Source organism: Dendropsophus ebraccatus, chromosome 2, assembly GCF_027789765.1.
Source record: "Dendropsophus ebraccatus isolate aDenEbr1 chromosome 2, aDenEbr1.pat, whole genome shotgun sequence".
In the NCBI taxonomy this organism is placed as follows: Eukaryota; Metazoa; Chordata; class Amphibia; order Anura; family Hylidae; genus Dendropsophus; species Dendropsophus ebraccatus.
The window spans coordinates 201,472,050-201,491,870 of record NC_091455.1 but is presented as its reverse complement, the minus strand read 5'-3'; the positions used below and the strand labels follow the sequence as shown (position 1 = coordinate 201,491,870).

General features: G+C 46.1%; 1 protein-coding gene across 2 annotated transcripts in view; it reads right to left on the bottom strand.

Annotated features, from left to right (window-relative positions):
• LOC138783856 (mycolipanoate synthase-like) overlaps positions 1 to 15,638 on the bottom strand; it is a 51,027-nt gene extending 35,389 nt beyond the window's left edge. The window contains exons 1-5 of one of the 2 annotated variants that reach the window (XM_069959123.1): positions 15,290 to 15,638; positions 13,752 to 13,848; positions 12,752 to 12,818; positions 10,264 to 10,417; positions 7,969 to 8,129 (exon numbers count right to left, since the gene is read on the bottom strand). In XM_069959123.1, the coding sequence (XP_069815224.1) occupies positions 7,969 to 8,129; positions 10,264 to 10,417; positions 12,752 to 12,809 (373 nt within the window). In that variant the 5' untranslated portion in view covers positions 12,810 to 12,818; positions 13,752 to 13,848; positions 15,290 to 15,638. Of the gene's footprint in view, positions 1 to 7,968; positions 8,130 to 10,263; positions 10,418 to 12,751; positions 12,819 to 13,751; positions 13,849 to 15,289 lie in introns of those variants that run through there. The other variant, XM_069959124.1, reaches the window with a different exon arrangement.
• Positions 15,639 to 19,821: the final 4,183 nt, after the last annotated feature.

Genomic DNA, 19,821 nt, shown 5'->3' with positions numbered 1-19,821 from the left:
AGGGGTGGTTATGGGCAACCTGAGGTGGTTACAGGTAATCTGGGGTGGTTACGGACAGCCTGGGGTGGTTATGGGCAACCTGAGGTGGTTACAGGTAATCTGGGGTGGTTACGGACAACATGGGGTGGTCACGGGCAACCTGGGGTGGTTACAGGCAACGTGGGGTGGTTACGGGCAACGTGTGGTGGTTATGGGCAACCTGCTGTGGTCACGGGTAACGTGGGGTGGTTACGGGCAATGTGGGGTGGTTACAGATAAACTGAAGTTCTTATAGGCAATCTGGGGTGGGTACCTGTAATCTGACATGGGCACCGCAATCTGGAGGGGGTCATTGGCAATTTGGGGTGGTCAGAGGCGCCGTGGCGTGGTCAGAGGCGACGTGTGGTGATCAGAGGCGACGTGTGGTGGTCAGAGGCGACGTGTGGTGGTCAGAGGCGACGTGCGGTGGTCAGAGGCATCGTGGCGTGGTCAGAGGCATCGTGGCGTGGTCAGAGGCAACGCACAGTGGTTACGTGCAATCTGGGGGGGTTACATGTAATCTGGCATGATTACGGGGAACCTGGGGGGGCTATGTGCAACCTGGAAGGGTTACAGACAATCTGGGATTGTTACTGATAAACTGAAGTGCCTAAAGGTAATCTGGAGTGGGTACATGTAATTTAGGTTGGTTACGGGCAATTTGCGGTGGTTACGGGCAACGTGCGGTGGTTACGGGCAACGTGCGGTGGTTACGGGCAACGTGTGGTGGTTACGGGCAACGTGCGGTGGTTACGGGCAACGTGCGGTGGTTACGGGTAATCTGGGGAGGGGTTAGGGGTAATTTGGGAGTAAACTGCAATTATTACTATAATAAAAAGTGTGTGTTTTATTTTTTTGTATGTTTGTCACTTTTTGTACTTTACATATTCATTTTCACTGTATTACTATGATTACTGTGATATTTTCTATCACAGTAATCATAGTTCAGTGACAGAGACCAAATTGGTCTCTGTCACTTTAAATTTTCAGAGTTGGCTGGTTGTGAAGCGCATGCGCACTTCATAACCAGCCAGGACGTCGAGGAGGACGGAGCTCCAGGAACAGGTGAGTATATGGGGAAGGGGGGGGGGTGACTGGGGGACGGGGGTGACAGGGGGGGTGACAGGGGGGGTGGGGGGCGACTTGGGGGGTGGGGGGACATCACTTTTTATCCCCTGTCACCAATCATTCATGGTGACAGGGGATAAAAAGTGCCGGGAGCACATGGTACAAGCGATCAGCGGTATATAGTATATACCGCTGATCGCTTGTACCGGGACCCCACAGGGGGGGTCCCCGATGACTGCCCCATGCTCTCCGCTACCTCCGGTGGCGGAGAGCATGGGGCTTTCATTCATTTTTCTTTTCCATCGCTGTGAACCGACATTAGTCGGTTCACAGCGATGGCGGCGGCCATCTTGGAAATGATGGCCGCCGGGGGAGGGGGGTTAGTGATCGCCCTACTAGGGGGGGCTGATCTGAGGTCTGGGGGAAATTTATTTAATCTCCCCCCGCCGTAGATTCACGGCGGGGGGAGATGAAAGGCGGCGGCAGCACCGGTAATCCCCTTTACCGACGGCCGCTGCTATAACGTTAATAGTGGCGATCGTCGGTAAGGGGGGGGGGGGGGGGCCGGGACGGACCCCACACACTGCCCCAACCCCTCAGCTACCTCCGGTAGCCGGGGGGATGGGGTGGGGGCCGTCCCGGCCCTGCAGCCTTATTCTCTGCCATCGCCGTAAAAAGCTGATGGCAGCAGAATAAGGACCCTTAGTGACCGCCGTAAAAAGCCGTATCGGCAGTCACTAAGGGGTTAACCCCTTAACGACATCGGGCGTACCCATACGCCCCCGTTGCCTGGGCTTTAACGCAAACGGGCGTATGGGTACGCCCGATGTTTCCCCGATCGCTGCGTGTTCACACACAGCGGTCGGGGAAGATGGCCTGCTATAAATCATAGCAGGCCATCTTAGCTTCACGGCACGGGGGGTGGTTAACACCCCCCCGTGCTTACGATCGCCGCTATAGGCTGATCAATTCAGATCAGCCAATAGCGGCGATCGGAACCTTTCCGGGTCATCGGTGACCCGATGACCCGGAAAAAAATGGCGGTCGGTGCTGTCCGAGGACGGCACCGACCGCCATTACTGTAAAAAGTAATGGTGATCGCCGTGCCACCGGCCGGTGGCACGGCGATCAGAGTCCCACAATATAGTAAATACCTGCCCTGGACCCCTCAGCTAGGTAGCCGAGGGGTCCAGAGCGGGTATTTGTACATTACTCACCTGTTCCGGGCTCCTGATCGGCGTCTTCCGGGTTCGCGGCGTCCTCCGTCATTCCGTTCGGTCTTCGGGTCTTTCCGCCGTTCCCCGTCGTCTTCTTTCGGCTATTTTCGGCTCCAGCCTCGTCATTTTCCGGATTTTGCGCTCTGCTGCCCCCTAGCGGCTGATATGTGTAATACACTTATCAGCAGCTACAGGGATATTCAGAATGTAGAAAAAGGTTTTTTTTTTTTCCAAATTTTTTTTTTTCTATTTTCCGCACCCTATCGCCGCTGAGTGTTGATCAGCATCGCACGAAAGTGCGCTGCTAATCAGCAACTCCTCCTTTTTGGCGTAGGGTGTTTTTTTTCTATATCCTACTGCCACGGTCTGCTTATAAGTGCCGCACATAAGTGCGGCATTTATCAGCAACTCCTTTGTTGGCGTAGGTTTTTTTTTTTACTTACTGTAAAAAAACACGTAAAAAACACTACATTACACCACACTACACTGAATAAAGTTTGACACTACACCACTACATACCCCATATACCAATCCCCGTATAAAGATGGCCCCCAGGGTGTTTTCGGCGTCAGAGGGATACGTTATTATTGCCTCCGACACCGAAACAGCCAGTGAGGATGAATGGGGGGATCCTTCTTTTCTCCATTCATCCTCATCATCCAGTGACGTGTCTGGGGGGTAGCGTAGCGTACGCTGCCCCCCAGACACGTCTTTTCCGCCAGTACCGTCCCAATAAGAGATGACGGTATGGAGTGAAATTCTACAAACACTGTGAGAGTACCTCAGGGTACTCTTACAGATTTAGGGTACGTGCACACTGCGGAATGGCGAAGGATAACCCTTTGTGCATTCCGCAGCTGGCACCCACCGGAGGACTGATGCGGGCGCATTTCTCTACCCGTGTCATAGACTCCATTCTATGCACGGGCGGAATCCGTCGTCCATCCAAAGAATGAATACGTTGGACGGAGAGCGGAATCCGCCCGTGCATAGAATGGAGTCTATGACACGTGTGGAGACGTGCGCCTGCATCAGTCCGCCGGTGGGTGCCAACTGCGGAATGCACGAAGGGTTATCTGTCGCGATTCCGCAGTGTGCATGTACCCTTAGAGTGTATGTAGGAAGGGACACCCGAATCCAGACCCCAGATGCCCCCTCCCCCCCCCCCCCCCATCCTTGGAGTTAGTGGGAAGGTCGTCCGGGAACTGATCTTCCCACTGCTGGATAAAGGTCACCACCTGTACGGGGATAACTTTTATACCAGCGCCCCCTCTTCCGGTCCCTCGCTGCCCTGTAGCTTGTGGCACGATCCGTAAATATCAGAAGTAGTAATAGCGCCCTAATATTTAGCAGCCATGGAGCGGACCCAGCGCTTCTGGATATGAAGGACCCCGTATCGCACCAGGGCAACATTTTCCAGGTGACGTCCCCCACACAGGAGAACGGGAGACCCCAGAAGAAGTGCAGAGTGTGGGGTAACAGGGGGATCAGGAAGGACACCATTTACCAGTGTGACACCTGTCCTGATCCCCCCGGCCTCTGCATACTGGATCGCTCCAAGGCGCACCACACATCACTGGGGTTCTACATTATCTAAATTCTGTCCCTTATTCCTATTTCAGGGGTCACGTTGGTCCAGGGATTATTCTGATCGCCAATATGGAGTCAGGAAGGAATTTTTCCCCTGTGATGAGGCTACTGTCGTCTGCCTCACGAGGGGTTTTTGCCTTCCTCTGGATCAACACAGGTTGAGTTTGATGGACACCTGTCATTTCCAACCTTATAAACTAATAATTGGCCTAATACCCCCAAATAAATTAGAATTGTCCCTTTTCCCCAGCTAAATAGGTATGGCCGCCATTCCCATTAGAGGATGCCATGATGCAATTACAAAGCCTCTGTGCGGCCAGGACAGTAGAAACCCCCCACAAGTGACCCCATTCTGGAAACTACACCCCATAAGGAATCTAAGAAGGGGGGCAGCTGGGATATGGCCCCCTGGTGACGGCCACATTTGGGACGTGAAAATGAAAAAAATTGTATTTTTTATTTTCTCGGCACATGTTCTACGTAAGTGCCCGTCACCAGTGGGGTCCATATGCTCACTGCACCCCTTGTTAGATTCCTTATGGGGTGTAGTTTCCAGAATGGGGTCACTTGTCGGGGGTTTCTACTGTCCTGGCAGCACAGGAGCTTTGTAATTGCGACATGGCCTCCATCCTCCATTCCAGCCTCTAAATGGCGCTCTGTCCCTTTGGTGACTTGCCCTGTGCCCATATGGCACATTATGCCCACATGTGGGGTATTTTCGTACTCAGGGGACACTACCCTACACGTTTTGTGTTCATTTTCTTTTTTAACCCCTTGTGGAAATGGAAAAAAATCAAGGCTAGACCAACATTTAGTGTAATTTTTGTAAAATTTTTACTCTAAATTATTAATCTTGTCATGTTTTTTCATTTTCACAAGGGGTTAAAAGATAAAAAAAAAACATTTAATGTGTAGAGCAATTTCCCCTGAGTACGGAAATACCCCACATGTGGACATAAAGCGCCATGCGGGTGCAGGGTAAGCCTCCGAAGGGAAGAAGCGCCATTTGGTTTTTGAAGGCTGGATTTGGATGGAATGGATTTCGAGGGGCCATGTTGCATTCAAAAGGCCCCTGTGTTGCCAAGACAGTTGAAACCCCCCACAAGTGACCCCATTATGGAAACTGCACCCCTCAAGGAATGTAACAAGGGGTGTAGTGAGCATATGGACCCCACTGGTGACGGACACAAATGTGGAACAATGTGGCGTGAAAATGAAATATTACATTTTTTACACTATAATGTTGGTTTAGCCTTGAATATATCATTTTCACAAGGGGTTAAAAGAGGAGAAAAAAAACAAAATGTGTAGCGCAATGTCCCCCGAGTCCGTAAATACCCCACATGTGGACATAAAGCGCCATGCGGGTGCAGGGTAAGCCTCCGAAGGGAAGGAGCACCATTTCGTTTTTGAAGGCTGGATTTGGATGGAATGGATTTTGTGGGGCCATGTTGCATTCAAAAGGCCTCTGTGTTGCCAAGACAGTTGAAACCCCCCACAAGTGACCCCATTATGGAAACTACACCCCTCAAGGAATGTAACAAGGGGTGTAGTGAGCATATGGACTCCACTGGTGACGGGCACAAATGTGGAACAATGTGGCGTGAAAATGAAATATTACATTTTTTACACTATAATGTTGGTTTAGCCTTGAATTTATCATTTTCACAAGGGGTTAAAAGAGAAAAAAACACGCAATATGTGTAGAGCAATTTCCCCCGAGTCCGTAAATACCCCACATGTGGACATAAAGCGCCATGTGGGCGCAGGGCAAGCCTCCAAAGGGAAGGAGCGCCATTTGGATTTTGGAGGTTGGATTTGGCTAGAATGGATGATGAACGCCATGTCGCATTTACAGAGCCCTCGTGCTGCCAAAACACTGGAAACCCCCCACAAGTGACCCTATTCTGGAAACTGCACCCCTCAAGGAATCTAACAGGGGGGGAAAAGAGGATATGGACCCCTTGATGACGGGCACATTTGTGCCATGAAAGTGAAAAAATGAAATTTTTCCCTTTCACGTCACATTGTTCCACATTTGTGCCCGTCACCAGTGGGGTCCATATGCTCACTGCCCCCCTTGTTAGATTCCTTGAGGGGTGTAGTTTCCAGAATGGAATCACTTGTGGGGGGTTTCCAGTGTCTTGGCAGCACGAGGGCTCTGTAAATGCGACATGGCCCTTGAAATCCTTTTCAGTGAAATTCAGCTTCCAAAAGCCAATTGGCGCTCCTTCCCTTTGGAGGCTCGTCCTGCGCCCCCTTGGCACTTTATCGCCACATGTGGGGTATTTCTGTACTCGGGAGAAACTGCGCTACACATTTTTTGTCTTTTTTTGCCTCTTATCCCTTTAAGAAAATGAAAAATTGAAGGCTAGAACAACGTTTTAGTGTAAAAAATAAATTTTTCTTTTTTCACGCCATATTGTTCGGAAAATCTGTGAAGCACCTGTGGGGTCCAGATGCTCACCGCACCCCTTGTTACATTCCTTGAGGGGTGTAGTTTTCTAAATGGTGTCCCTTTAGGGGTGTTTTTTAGGTTTTGACACCCCAGAGCCTCTGTCAACCTGAAGTGGTACAGTCAAAAATGACCAAATATAACGGAGGCTTTGAAATTCACTAGGCGCTCCCTTATATCTGAGGCTTGTGGTTGCGTCAAATAGCGCAATAGGGTCACATATGGGGTATTTCTATAAACTGCAGAAACGGGGCAATAATTATTGGGGTGCATTTCTCTGGTAATAGGTTTATTATTATGAAAAATATTGGATTACAATAAAATCTCTGCACAGAAAATTAAAATTTTCAAATTCCTTAGACACTTAGCTTTTATTTCTGTGACTCCCCTAAAGGGTTAAAACACTTTCTGGATGTGCTTTTGCAGAGTTTGGGGGGTGCAGTTTCTGAAATGGGGTGCTTTGTGGGGCTTTCTAACATACAGGCCCCTCAAATACACTTTAAACCTGAACAGGTCCCTAAAAATATCTGATTTTGAAATTTTACTGAAAATTTGGAAATTTGCTGCTAATGTTTTAAGCTTCCTATTGTGTAAAAAAAATGAAAAATAGTTTAATAAATGCCGCCAACATAAAGTAGACATGTTGCTAATGCTATTTAATATATAATTTATGTGGTATAACCACTTTCTGTATACGCAAAAAAGTTTCAAAGTTGGAAAAATGCATTTTTTCACATTTTTTCACATTATTTGGGTTTTTTTCATAAAGATTTGTTATGAGTATCGACTCCAATTTACCAGAAATGTAAAGTACAATATGTCACGAGAAAACAATCTCAGAATCAGCCGGATAGGTAAAAGCATCCCGAAGGTATTAATGACTAAAGTGACACTGGTCATATTCATAAAATTTGTCTCTGTCATTAAGGCCATTTCAGGCTCTGTCCTTAAGGGGTTAAAGTGTCACTGTTGTTAATTTTTTTTTTTTGCAGAAATCAATAGTCCAGGCGATTTTAAGAAACTTTGTAATTAGGTTTATTAGCCAAAAAATGCATTTTTATTATGAAAAAGCAGTCTGTCTTCATTGTTCTCCTATGGAGAGAGCTAAAGAAAAGACCAAAACAGGACAACAAAGAGTTAATCTACAAATACCTCACCAGTTATCTCCTGGGACAGTCACCACTGACCTGTCTGACCTCTGATTACAGCTGTCACCCAGCTCCGTGCCTGTAATCCTCTGTTATCTGCTTTCTGCTGCCGGCTAACTCCCTCCTTCCTCCTCCCCCCTCCCCTCTCCCTAGAGCAGACAGGGTACAACTCATGCAACAAGTCACAATTTTCAGATTTTTTGCAGTGGATGGAAAAGAGGAAGGAGGGGGGGGGGGACCTGGGAAAAGGCTTTTTACATGCAGATAATGGCAGATTTGGCTAATAAACCCAATTACAAAGTTTCTTAAAATCGCCTGGACTATTGATTTCTGCAAAAAAAAAAAAAAAAAATACGACAGTGACTCTTTAACGTAAGCTCATCTTTAATTTGCCAGGGTTAATAACAAAGTACATTTCTACTATAGGACCCGATAACTCTCCCCCTAATTGATCCTGTATTCCGCGCCTTACCTACAAATACTCCGGTATCACTCCCACTGAAGCTTTTCTCTGCGTAGCCACCATCTTCCAGAGCCCTGTATGTACATTCCAGCAGTAGTTTGTGCTGTGGATCCATAGTCTCAGTTTCCGACTTGTAGATTCCAAAAGGTTTAGGATCAAATTCATTAACGCTGTACAGAAAGTACATGAAGACGTTAGTCATCAAATAGTGTTAAATAAATTATCATATCAGGTCTCAGAGAGTGCTCAATGCCTAATATACCTCAGTACAAAACTAAAATACACCTAACTACAATACAATACCTATAGAATTACTGGTGATTTTGATCTTTTAGAAATACATTTAAGAACAAGTAACACAAACAATTAAAGCAAGCACTAACTAGCTTGATCTCTCACATGACAAGTCAGTTATTGAAGGTGTATGTTCAGTGTCCTGGAACCCATATGCCACAGCTTGGTCTCATGTCAGTCAGCACAGAGGTATTTTGTATGGTTCCCTCATGCCTCTGTAGTATTACTTTTTGGCCACAAGATGCCACTAGAGAGTATTCCCTTGCTGTAAAAGCCAGCACATTGATGTTTATGGGGGTTAAAGGAGAAGTCCGGACACTGACTTTTATTTTCAAAACAGCCGGGGGGAGGTGGGTGAACGAAACCTCCCCGGCTTGAGCCCTGGGGTCCACTGTCCTTCGCTCAGTTCACGGTTCCTAGACAATTCTAGGTCTTAGTGGGGACCTGGGACATGGTGCATCAGGCCTGCTGACTGGAGGAACCCCGCTACGGCCGCTGACTGGCTGAGCGGGCCTGACACGTCACAACCCAGATCCCCATTAAGACCTAGAAGTAGCCGGGGACTGGGGACCAGAGTGGAGGACAGTGGACCCCAGCGCTGGAGCCGGTCAGTTAGGTGCATGTTGTTATTATGTTCATCCACATCCTCCCGGGCTGTTTAAAAGAAAAAGTCTGCCCCCGGACTTCTCTTTTAACTTCATTTCTGTATAATGTTATATTGTACATGTAAAAGATTGATTGTCAGCCACATCCCACTCCTTCAGCCTATTGGAGGCTTGTTCTAGAAATTTCTACCCAATAAGACATCGAGTTACAAGATCTCCCCCACCAATAGGGGATTAGGCCAACTTTAGCCCTTAAAGGGAACCAATAAGCCCAAAAAGGACTTTAATCCCCCGGGCGCGTGCCAGGCAGCGGCGAGGATGTACTCATCTGGGTGGCTTCCCGCCCATATCTAGACACCGCGCTCTGCCTGTCAGCGCACTCGGAGATGATGAATGACAGGCAGGGAGGTCCTTTACAGGCAGAGCGCGGTGACTAGATACGGGCGGGGAGCTGCCCAGATGACTACTTCCCTGCCACTGCCTGTCACGCGCCCAGGGGATTAAAGTCCTTTTTCGGGTATTTGTGCCGCAGCTGCTTCAGGAGCTGTATACAGCAGTTCAGGGAACCATATAAGCCCTATTGGGCTGATTGGTTCCCTTTAAGTAGAGGGTGGTGTTCAGTTCTGGGTCTCAATCAGTTGGTTAGCTCCCGATTAGAATACTACTGATGTTCCAGAGAGAGACAGAGCCGGTGTCTGGTGGCCAGGTGCCTAAGCCTGCCAAGAACTAAGGGGCCTATTCCTCGGAGCGATAATCGGCCGAATCAGCCCGATTCAGCCGATTATCGCTCCGAGGAATAGAGAGAACGATCAGCCGATGATCTTGTCATCGGCTGATCGTTCATTTAGGTTCAAACCTAAAATCATCGTTCGCCACCCACACATGGCTACGTTGAATAGCGGGCGCGGCGGGCGACCGACGATTTCAAAACATCTAGCAGATTCGCGCTCGTTTACATCATTGATCGGGCCCTGGTCAACCCGTGGAATAGGACCCTAAATTGTTTTCTACTGTTTCCTATATCCTGCCCTCATGGCCTACTAAACCCTACCAGGGGCAACTGCCACAAAAGAAACTCAACCTGTTTATGTCTGGGGTGACCAATTCTCTTCAAGTCTTCATCAGGAAGTTCTTCAGCTGAACAGGACTATCCCAGCGTGTTGGTTAAGATTGCTGTTTGCTGAAATACCCTGCTGACCTTGTTCAATCTCCTTGTGTAATATTGAGGGATTAGCTCCACCCGGATGTCCTAGCCTGGGGCCCGTGTTCCTAGATCTGGCACTCTGTGGTCTCTTACCCTGACCAAGTGCGGCACTACTAGACAGGTCCCTTGGTAAAAGCGAACTTTGACATGACAAAAAATTTTGCACCAGTAACATAATGTAACATAATCTACTGTACTTACCCCTCCACAAGGGCAGCGCGGCTAGTACATATCTTTCCCGACTTATCGGTATCAGAGTCATACCAGTTTTTTACATTAAATCTTTCCTCTGGGATCTCTATGGTGCAGTTTTTTCCCTCAACGAGAACTTTCCAAAAGTTCTCAATTCCTTCACCTGTAGAAATATAATAGGGAGAATATATCAACTTGAATGGATTTAATGTACACCTGTCAAAAATTAATCCTTCAGAAGGGTATATCACCTCTTTAGTGGTGAGAGTGGTCAGAATGGTCAGAAGAGTGTGCATAGACTAATACAGTCTTCAAGGGGTAATGATGTACTGTCCCTCCCAGAGACCAAGAAATGAGAATGACCTTACACCGAGCCTGCGCCAATCTATACAGTAAACAGAATACAAAAAAGCCTATTGTGTGCGCTCTAGTATTTCCAGTTTATATGAAATATTAAATAAGAAAACAATGAGTGAGATTTATCAAACATGGTGTAAAGTGAGACTGGCTCAGTTGCCCCTAGCAACCAATCAGATTCCACCTTTCATTTTCTAAAGAGTCTGTGAGGGATGAAAGGTGGAATCTGATTGGTTGCTAGGGGGAACTGAGCCAGTTTTACTTTACACCATGTGTGATAAATGTCCCCCAATGAGTATAAGATTTATCTGATTATTTTTCTGCTGACAGGTTTTACATAAAGCTACTTTCTTCCAAGAACAGCGCCACCCCTGTCCTCAGGTTATGTGCAGTATTACAATTAAACTTCATTAACTTCAATGGGACTGAGCCGCAAAATCCCCCACCCAAATTAAGGACAGGAGAGTGTCTGTTTCTGGAAGAAAGCAGCCATGCTTTTCTAAGTTTGGACAACCCCTTTAAAGTATTGCTGTCATTAAAAAAACAACCTTTGACGTGTTACAGGGACATAAAAAAAATGAGGATTTCTAATAGTATCCAATATCATACGACAATTATCAAGTTTTTATTGTGTAACCAGGTACAGGTGTGCAAAATATTTACCTGTTGCACACCTTAATATGCAAAAAAAAAAATCTTAAAGATTGTCGCACTACTTTGCATGTTGTTGGATTTCCACCATTTGTGATCTTCTGAAGCCTGCATCCACTAAAAGCTACCCAGCCAATTGGACTCGCGGTGCTGTTGGACTCTATTACTTCTTGGCATGTCACAGGGACTTGTCAACAAGTTTTGATCAGTCTTAGGGCTTAGGGCCTTATTATGGTGCGTTTACACGGAATGATTATCGTTCAAGTTTTCGCGATAACGATTGCATTTGAGCGATAATCGGCTCGTGTAAATACAGCGAACGATCAAGCGGCAAGCAAGAAATCGTTCATTGTGATCTTTCAACATGTTGTAAAGTCAACGTTGGTTGTTCGCTAAAAATTCACAGATCGCTTCGTGTAAACGGTCTTTTACAGATTCACGCTATATGTGAGATGGGCTTAAGCCATCCTAAAACGATCGCAATAACGATTTTTCCAAGGGATATATCGTTCCGTCTAAACGTTGATCGTTATAAAGAAAACCTCATTGCTACTTCTAAATCGTTAATCGTTCGATTGGGCGAGTTATCGCTCTCTGTATACGCACCATTACACGGAGCAATAATCGGCTCAATCAGTCAGCCAATGAAACGAACATCAGCTGATCATTTCTTTAGGCCCATACCCAAAATCATCGTCCGACAGCTGACGATTACCCAAACAGTTAATACTTTACCTGTCCACACTCCCAGTCTTCTCCTGCGCATCCAGGCACGCATACAGACCACAAGAGATGACAGGGAGCATAGACAGGTAATTTATTAACTGTTTGGGCAAGGGCCGCATGGACATCACTAATGATGTCCGTGCAGCCCTTGCTAAACGATTATCGGACAGTGAAATAGGCCCAGTAAACAAGCACAGATTCTGGTGCACGGCGCCGTTCTATGCACCTGAACCGGGTGGTGCTCAAGCACTGGAGGTAGGCCGGCCCGCCCCCAGTGGGAGGGAATTACCTCCCCTCCATGATGCGGCTCCCTTAGAATGAATGGAGCCGCGTCATACAGGGGAGGGAATTCCCTCCCACTGGGGGCGGGCCGGCCTACCTCCAGTGCTTGAGCACCGGGCGGTTCCGGTGCATAGAACGGCGCCGCGCACGGGAACCGGGCCTCGGTCCGGAAAACGGACCAGTGGTACATCCGCTTTAAGCCTTTTAAAGGCAGCAACTGTTTGTATATTTTTTTTAATCAATTTTTTGCTTTTTTTTTTTCTTCATTTTTTTGCTAGGGCTAAAACTGATGTTTTTTAAACTTTTTATACGCTGACCACATATTTTTAAAAAAGATTAAATAAATCATGTTTCTACTCCTGGATATGACCATCATTGAGTCCAGCTGGAATCTACACGTGAACCCCTTACAGACGACTAGTGGACGAGCTGTCTTTTTTATATTTGTTTCATAAAAAACACCTTGCATCAATGTACTTACCTCCTGGAAAATGGCATCCTATTCCAACTATTGCTATCTGATCTTCTGGTTCATCCATTCTGTGGACCTATAAGACAATTAAAAATATATTCGAACAAATTGAATTGTTGAACTATTTAGCCCCTATAAGAACCAGGTGCATTTTTGTTTTTGTATTTCCTACAGAGCCAAAAGAGGGCTTGTTTTTTGCAAGAGCAACTGTACTTTATAATGATGCCCTACATTTTACCATTTAATATGCTGTCTAACAAGATATCTTGGGTGGGTTTTATTTTTATGTAATCGGTTATTTTCCAGTGTAATTACAGCGATACCCAATTTGTATGTTTTTTGTTATGTTTTTATTACTTTAAAAAATATATAAAATGCTTCAAATTCATATTCTGACATCTATAACTTTTATATTGTGCCCTTTACGGCAGTTGCCAAGCAGGACCAAACATTTTTAAAACTTTTTTCTATACTTTTTTAATTCCAACTACCCCCTCCCCCAATGCAATGTACATGCAATGCAATGATTTGCATCAAGTGTCAATCTCAAGGCCCTATTAGCCGATCAGTGATGGCAACCATGGAGACCATGTAAAGACTTTGGGGTGCCATGACAAGGGATGAGCTCGCTGTCACATAATCACAAGGGACTGATCTGACCCCTGAACCATCAATAATAATCACTATAACTGTTTTAATGCCACTGTCAGCTTTGACATCTAAACAGGTAACTAGCCGTCAGAGAAATACAAAAGATTGTTGGCAGAAAAAGACCACTGGGTCCATCTAGTCTGCCCTTCAAATTCCTTTGTTATTATCTTAGGATAGATATATGTTTATCCCAGGCAGGTTCACATTGTAGATTTACCTACCACATCTGCTGGAAGTTTTCTCCAAGCATCTACTACTCTTTCAGTAAAGTAATATTTTCTCATGTTGCTTCTAAAAGATCTAAAAGATTTACATCTGGCAATTTAATAAATACATGTAATCGATCTGTATACTGTACCTGTATGATCCCGGTGCCCCTTTGACAGTTGTCAGATGTGCCTTTAACTTGGATGCGGCATTCAATTATAAAAAGCTGTCTGATTCCCCAGAAGTTTCTAATAAGTGGTAAAAAGACAAAAAAATAAAATAAAATTTGCCCCTTAGGTTGGGTTCACATATTTCACAGTGGATAAAGCGAAAATCTTATATAGTTATATAGATTTGCAATTTTTTTCTTTTAAAAATCTCAAGTCTTCCCATACTTATCAACTGCTGTATGTCCTGCAGGAAGTGGTGTATTCTTTCCAGTCTGACACAGTGCTCTCTGCTGCCACCTCTGTCCATGTCAGGAACTGTCCAGAGCAGCAGAGGTTTTCTATAAAATATTGCTACTGCTCTCATGGACAGAGGTGGCAGCAGAGAGCACTGTGTCAGAGTGGAAAGAAAACAACATTTCCTGCTGGACATACAGCAGATGATACGTGTGGGAAGACTTGAGATGTTTAAATAGAAATAAGTTACAAATTTATATAACTTTCTGAAACCAGTTGATTTGGGGGGAAAAAACATTTTCGTTGGATAACCCTTTAATGCATTTTGTGTTGTTGTTTTTTTAATCCTTTTTGTAATCTCCTGTATATTATAGAAAATCAAGGCAAATATTCATAGGTTTAGAGTAGTGAAATGATTGATATTGACATCCCATGTTATCTACCAATATTATCATAATGAACATTTATTTAACAAATTTAAAGGAGAAATTAAAGGTTCAGGTGAACGAATATGATCATTTCAAGTGTTTTTTTTTTTTTTTTTATTTCAAGCAATTTTTATTCATTTTACAAAAAACCCATAACATCCATAAAAACAAGACCCGACAGATATATTCACCCCATACCCACCCAAAACCTACCCTAATCCAAATAACATCCCCAATATCAACATCAACCAATTACAGCCATTTGGAACACAAGACCCACTTAAACAACATCTAACATTAGGATAGCTGTCAACCCTTCGATAAACCACCCTCTAGTATCACTAACAATATTTATACTACGCTATCTGCGCGGAAAGGTGAGGAGAGGAGTCCCCTAGAATAGCCAATACTGGATCTAAGTCAAATCTTAACTCTGCCTTTTCCATAGTTTTCTTATGAACCCCATCCCAGAAAGTTCTAAGAGCCCCACATGACCACATCATATGTTCAAATCCAGCCCGACCAACACCGCATCTTGGACAATTATCCTCCCTCTGCTCATTGAACTTGGACAAGAATAATGGGGTGTAATAAAGCTGGTGAACAATATTAAATTGGATAACTCTATGGGAACCTACTCGGGATACTTCTTTAATACCTTTAAGAATTCTCTCCCATTGAGCATCCTCCAATTTCCCTATCTCACCCTCCCATTTTAGCCTCCCCTTCTCACCCACCTCATAGTCCAGAAGGAAACAAGAATATAGCAGTTTGACCTCTTATGACCTTTTACATACTACCCCCTTCCTAAGTTTTTCTATAACTGGGCCTGGATCATTTAAAGTGTTTGCTTTTACCTTTTGTTGGCCTTCTGGGAAGCAGGAAGAAAAGTAAATGCAAATTGGGTTTAAGCCCAAGACTGATTCTTTATATACTATAGTCTAATCTTAGAGATGAGTCTGGAGGATCTCAACCAATCAGCTTTTCATTCCTCCATCTTAGACAATGATTTATAAAGGTATAAAGGGCATTTTTCTGTTGAACGTCCCGTTTCTTTATAACACAGATTTATGAGGAGAATTGCTGCTTGAATTACTCTGACTCCTAAAAATATTGTGATAGTGCCGTGATCTGATAGCACAAATGGACGTACCATAAGGAAATCTTCCCAGTACAATTACTAATCTTATTGGTTGCCCACGCTGTAGTTAGGTCGGTCAACCACTTGGCTATCATAGAAAAACAGCGTCATTTAGTGATTTTGTCAGCACGTATGCCTGTTGTCTTCATGTACAAAACTAACCTGCTATTCTTGTACTTCAACCACAATAAAGGTGAGATCAGGTAGAAAACATACAGCCAGGCCTCCCTTGAACTTGTAAGTGATGTGGCAGAAAGCTCCATAGTCTTAGGATCCTATTAGGGGCCTATTCCACGGGAGCGATAATTGGCCGAATTGGCCCCATTTGACCCCATTTGGCCGATTATCGCTCGGTGGGATAGAGAAAACGATCAGCCGATGATCGTGTCATTGGCTGATCGTTTATTTAGGGCCAGACCTAAAATCATCGGTGCGGCACCACGCATCGCTACGGTGGAATAGCGGTGCGCGGCCATGGACGCCAGGACTGCCCCATCTTCCGGTACACATTCCACTCCTGTCACAGCCCAAGGCGTGGGAAGCCCGGCGCACCACGACTCCTCGCCGGCCCGGTTCTCTGGCAGCTGGCCAGACACCTCTGAGGTCGGAATAGGACCCCCCGGCGCCGATTGTACCCCTGATGCTAAATCCACTCCCATCATCTCCTCTCTGCGCCGACCACTATCTTGATGCCGTTGCTCCCGGATCCGGCAGCCACAGGGGGACCGCGAGCAGCAAACCGCGAGCAGCTGCTGTACCCTGCTTCCCTGTGATCAGCCTGACTCTCTCCATCTTTCCCCCGGCAGCATCTCCAAGCCCTGTCCCCCACAGAACGCTGCTGAGCTGCTGCTGGGGGAAAGAAGGAGAGAGCTGCAGCGGTGACCGGTGCCGGGACATTGCTGAATGATAGCAATGTCCCAGCACCCAAAGCTTTATTTATTTTCCCCCCCTCCGGCTGGGTACCCCCTCAACCTGCGGCGTGTACCCCCTGGGGTACGCGTACCGCAGGTTGAGAAACACTGACATAGAGCACAGAGAGCACAGTGTCAGTGACACAGGGCCGCACTTACAGTAAAGTTACCATTGAGGTGGGGGCCACAAACTAGTGTCCCGAGGGCCGCAGTTGGCCCGAGGGCCGCAAGTTTGAGACCCCTGCTGTAGAAGATGCCCTTTTAAGTAAATACACAGAAAAACTTAAACTTCTTTTGCTTTTGAAGCTTCTGAATTTTTAGTAGAAATTAGGCAAACACAAAGTTTTAGCAACAAACAAATGAAATATTAAAGGGGTAGTCTGGTGGGGGGGGGGGGGCATTTTTTTCCTGACACCGGGGAGTAGGTGGCTGAGGGAAACGTCCACTCACCTCCCCGGTTCCGCATCGTGGCGCTCCGGTTCCCGGTTACTAGTGTCTGACTCGGGCCCGAGACGTGACGTCTCAGGTCCGCTCAGCCAGTCAGTGACGGAGGCGGGATCCGTTTCAAGTCCGCTCAGATCCCGCCTCTGTCACTGACTGGCTGAGCGAACCTGAGACGTATCGTCTCGGGCCCGAGTCAGACACTAGGAACCGGAGCACCAAGATGCGGGACCTGCCGCTGGAACCGGGGAGGTGAGTTGACGTTGTTTCCCTCGGCCACCTCCTCCCCGGTGTCAGGAAAAAAATGCCCCCCCCCCCCGCTGGAGTACCCCTTTAACTATATGACCCAATACAGATTGTAGTAGCAGAGCAAGTGTAGGTCTTAGTGTGGTTAGTTAGGCAGGAGATTAGTTTACAGATACACCCAACAGTCCGTTTCAGGACTAGTAGTCTGTCAGTGTGATTGACAAAAAAAAACATATTCCATACAATATACAAGTATTATCACAAAAGAGTGATACTGGTATACAGCTAGTGACACTCAGTAATCCAGTCCTCTCTTGGCTTCAATACTGCACATATGACTCTGAGCTAATAGACAAATGTCTAGATCAGGACCACCCCCTCCTTTTTTGTTAGGATTTCATCCACAGTGGATATACGTCAGTATAGAAAGGTATTCCAAAATAAAGAATGTGGCATGTCTTTAGTGTATAACAGAAGTCATGTCAGGAGGTGTTGTAGGAATAACACCAGGAGGTATTGTAGGAGTAATATCAGGAGGTGTTGTAGGAGTAATATCAGGAGGTGTTGTAGGAGTATAACAGGAGCTACTATAGGAGTAATGCCAGGAGGTGTTTAGGAGTAATATCAGGAGGTGTTGTAGGAGTAATATCAGGAGGTGTTGTAGGAGTAATACCAGGAGGTGTCCAGGAGTATAACATGAGCTACTATAGGAGTAATGCCAGGAGGTGTTGTAGTAATAATGCCACAAGATGTTGTATGAGTAATGCAAGGAGGTGTTGTAGGAGTAATGCAAGGAGGTGTTGTAGGAGTAATATCAGGAGGTTTTGTAGGAGTAATATCAGGAGGTTTTGTAGGAGTAATACCAGGAGGTGTCCAGGAGTATAACAGGAGCTACTATAGGAGTAATGCCAAGAGGTGTTTAGGAGTAATACCAGGAGGTGTTGTAGGAGTAATATCAGGAGGTGTCCAGGAGTATAACAGGAGCTACTATAGGAGTAATGCAAGGAGGTGTTGTAGGAGTAATGCCAGGAGGTGTTGTAGGAGAAATACCAGGAGGTATTGTAGGAGTAATGCCAGGAGGTGTTGTAGGAGTAATACCAGGAGGTATTGTAGGAGTAATGCCAGGAGGTATTGTAGGAGTAATGCCAGGAGGGGTTGTAGGAGTAATACCAGGAGGTGTTGTAGGAGTAATACCAGGAGGTGTTGTAGGAGTAATGCCAGGAGGTATTGTAGGAGTAATACCAGGAGGTGTTGTAGGAGGAATACCAGGAGGTGTTGTAGGAGTAATGCCAGGAGGTATTGTAGGAGTAATGCTAGGAGGTGTTGTAGGAGTAATGCCAGGAGGTATTGTAGGAGTAATGCCAGGAGGTGTTGTAGGAGTAATGCCAGAAGGTGTTGTAGGAGTAAAAAGATCACTACAAAGATCCCTATATTGTTGATTCATGTATTTGTACATTGTGAGATGTCTTGATAACCTGTCTTGGTTCTGTAACCCACCGATTCCCTTCGTCGCCCCTCCCCTGCACCCACTCTAGTTCAGCTGTGTCCTTCTTATATACCGGTGCCCAAAACTGTACACAGTATATACCATATGTGATCTGTCCAGTGATTTATAAAGAGGCAAAACTATGTTCTTATCTTTAGCATCTCAGCCTCTTTTGATGCATCCCATGCTTTTATTAGCCTTGGCAGCTGCGGCCTGGCACTGATCACTAAGGTTGAGTTCACTGTCCTTATATAACCCTAAGTACTTTTCAGAAGCAGTCATTTATAGCTTATTGAAAAGGAGTGGTCCCAATACTGAGCCCTGCGGTACCCCACTAAAACTGTAACTGTGACCCAATCTGAGTTAATTCCATCAATAACCAGCCTCTGTTTCCTATCAATCAGCCAGTTAGGGTCGATCATAAACTGTAAATGAGCGCGAGATCGGTGGTTGTTTACTAAACAATTACACAGGCCAACTATCAGGCAGCAAGGGCTGCACGGACATCGTTAGTGATGTCCATGCAGCCCTTACCTCTAGTGTAAAATAATAAACTATTAACTCACCTTACCACATTCCCTGGTGTCCTCAGAGGGCTTCCCCAATGTCCTCGGAGGCATTCCCCAGTGTCTGCAGCTCTGCCTTCTGTTCCGGCCTCTGCATAGGCTCTGGCCACGGCCTGTCAGTGCAGAGACCGGAACAAAAGGCAGAGCTTCAGACACCAGGGAAGGCTTCCGAGGACACCGGGAACGTGGTAAGGTAAGTTAATACTTTATTATATTTTAGTGTCTCCCATCCTCGTCCACTCACTGTTGGTGTTCCCCAAGGCTCTGTACTCGGTCTCTTCACTTCACCATCTATACCTATGGCCTGGGGCATATCATAGAATCCCACGGCTTCAGGTACCACCTCTACGTCAATGACACTCAGATCTACCTCTCTGGTCCAGATGTCACCTCTTTGCCATCCAGCATTCCAGATTGTCTATCGGCCATATCTTCCTCCTTCTCCTCCCGCTTTCTAAAGCTCAACATGGACAACACAGGACTTATCAATTTCCCCCCATCTCACTCCACCCCGCCGTCTAATCTGTCAATCACTATTAATGGCTGCACTCTGTCCCCTGTCCCCCAAGTCCGCTGCCTCGGGGTCACCTTTGTCTCT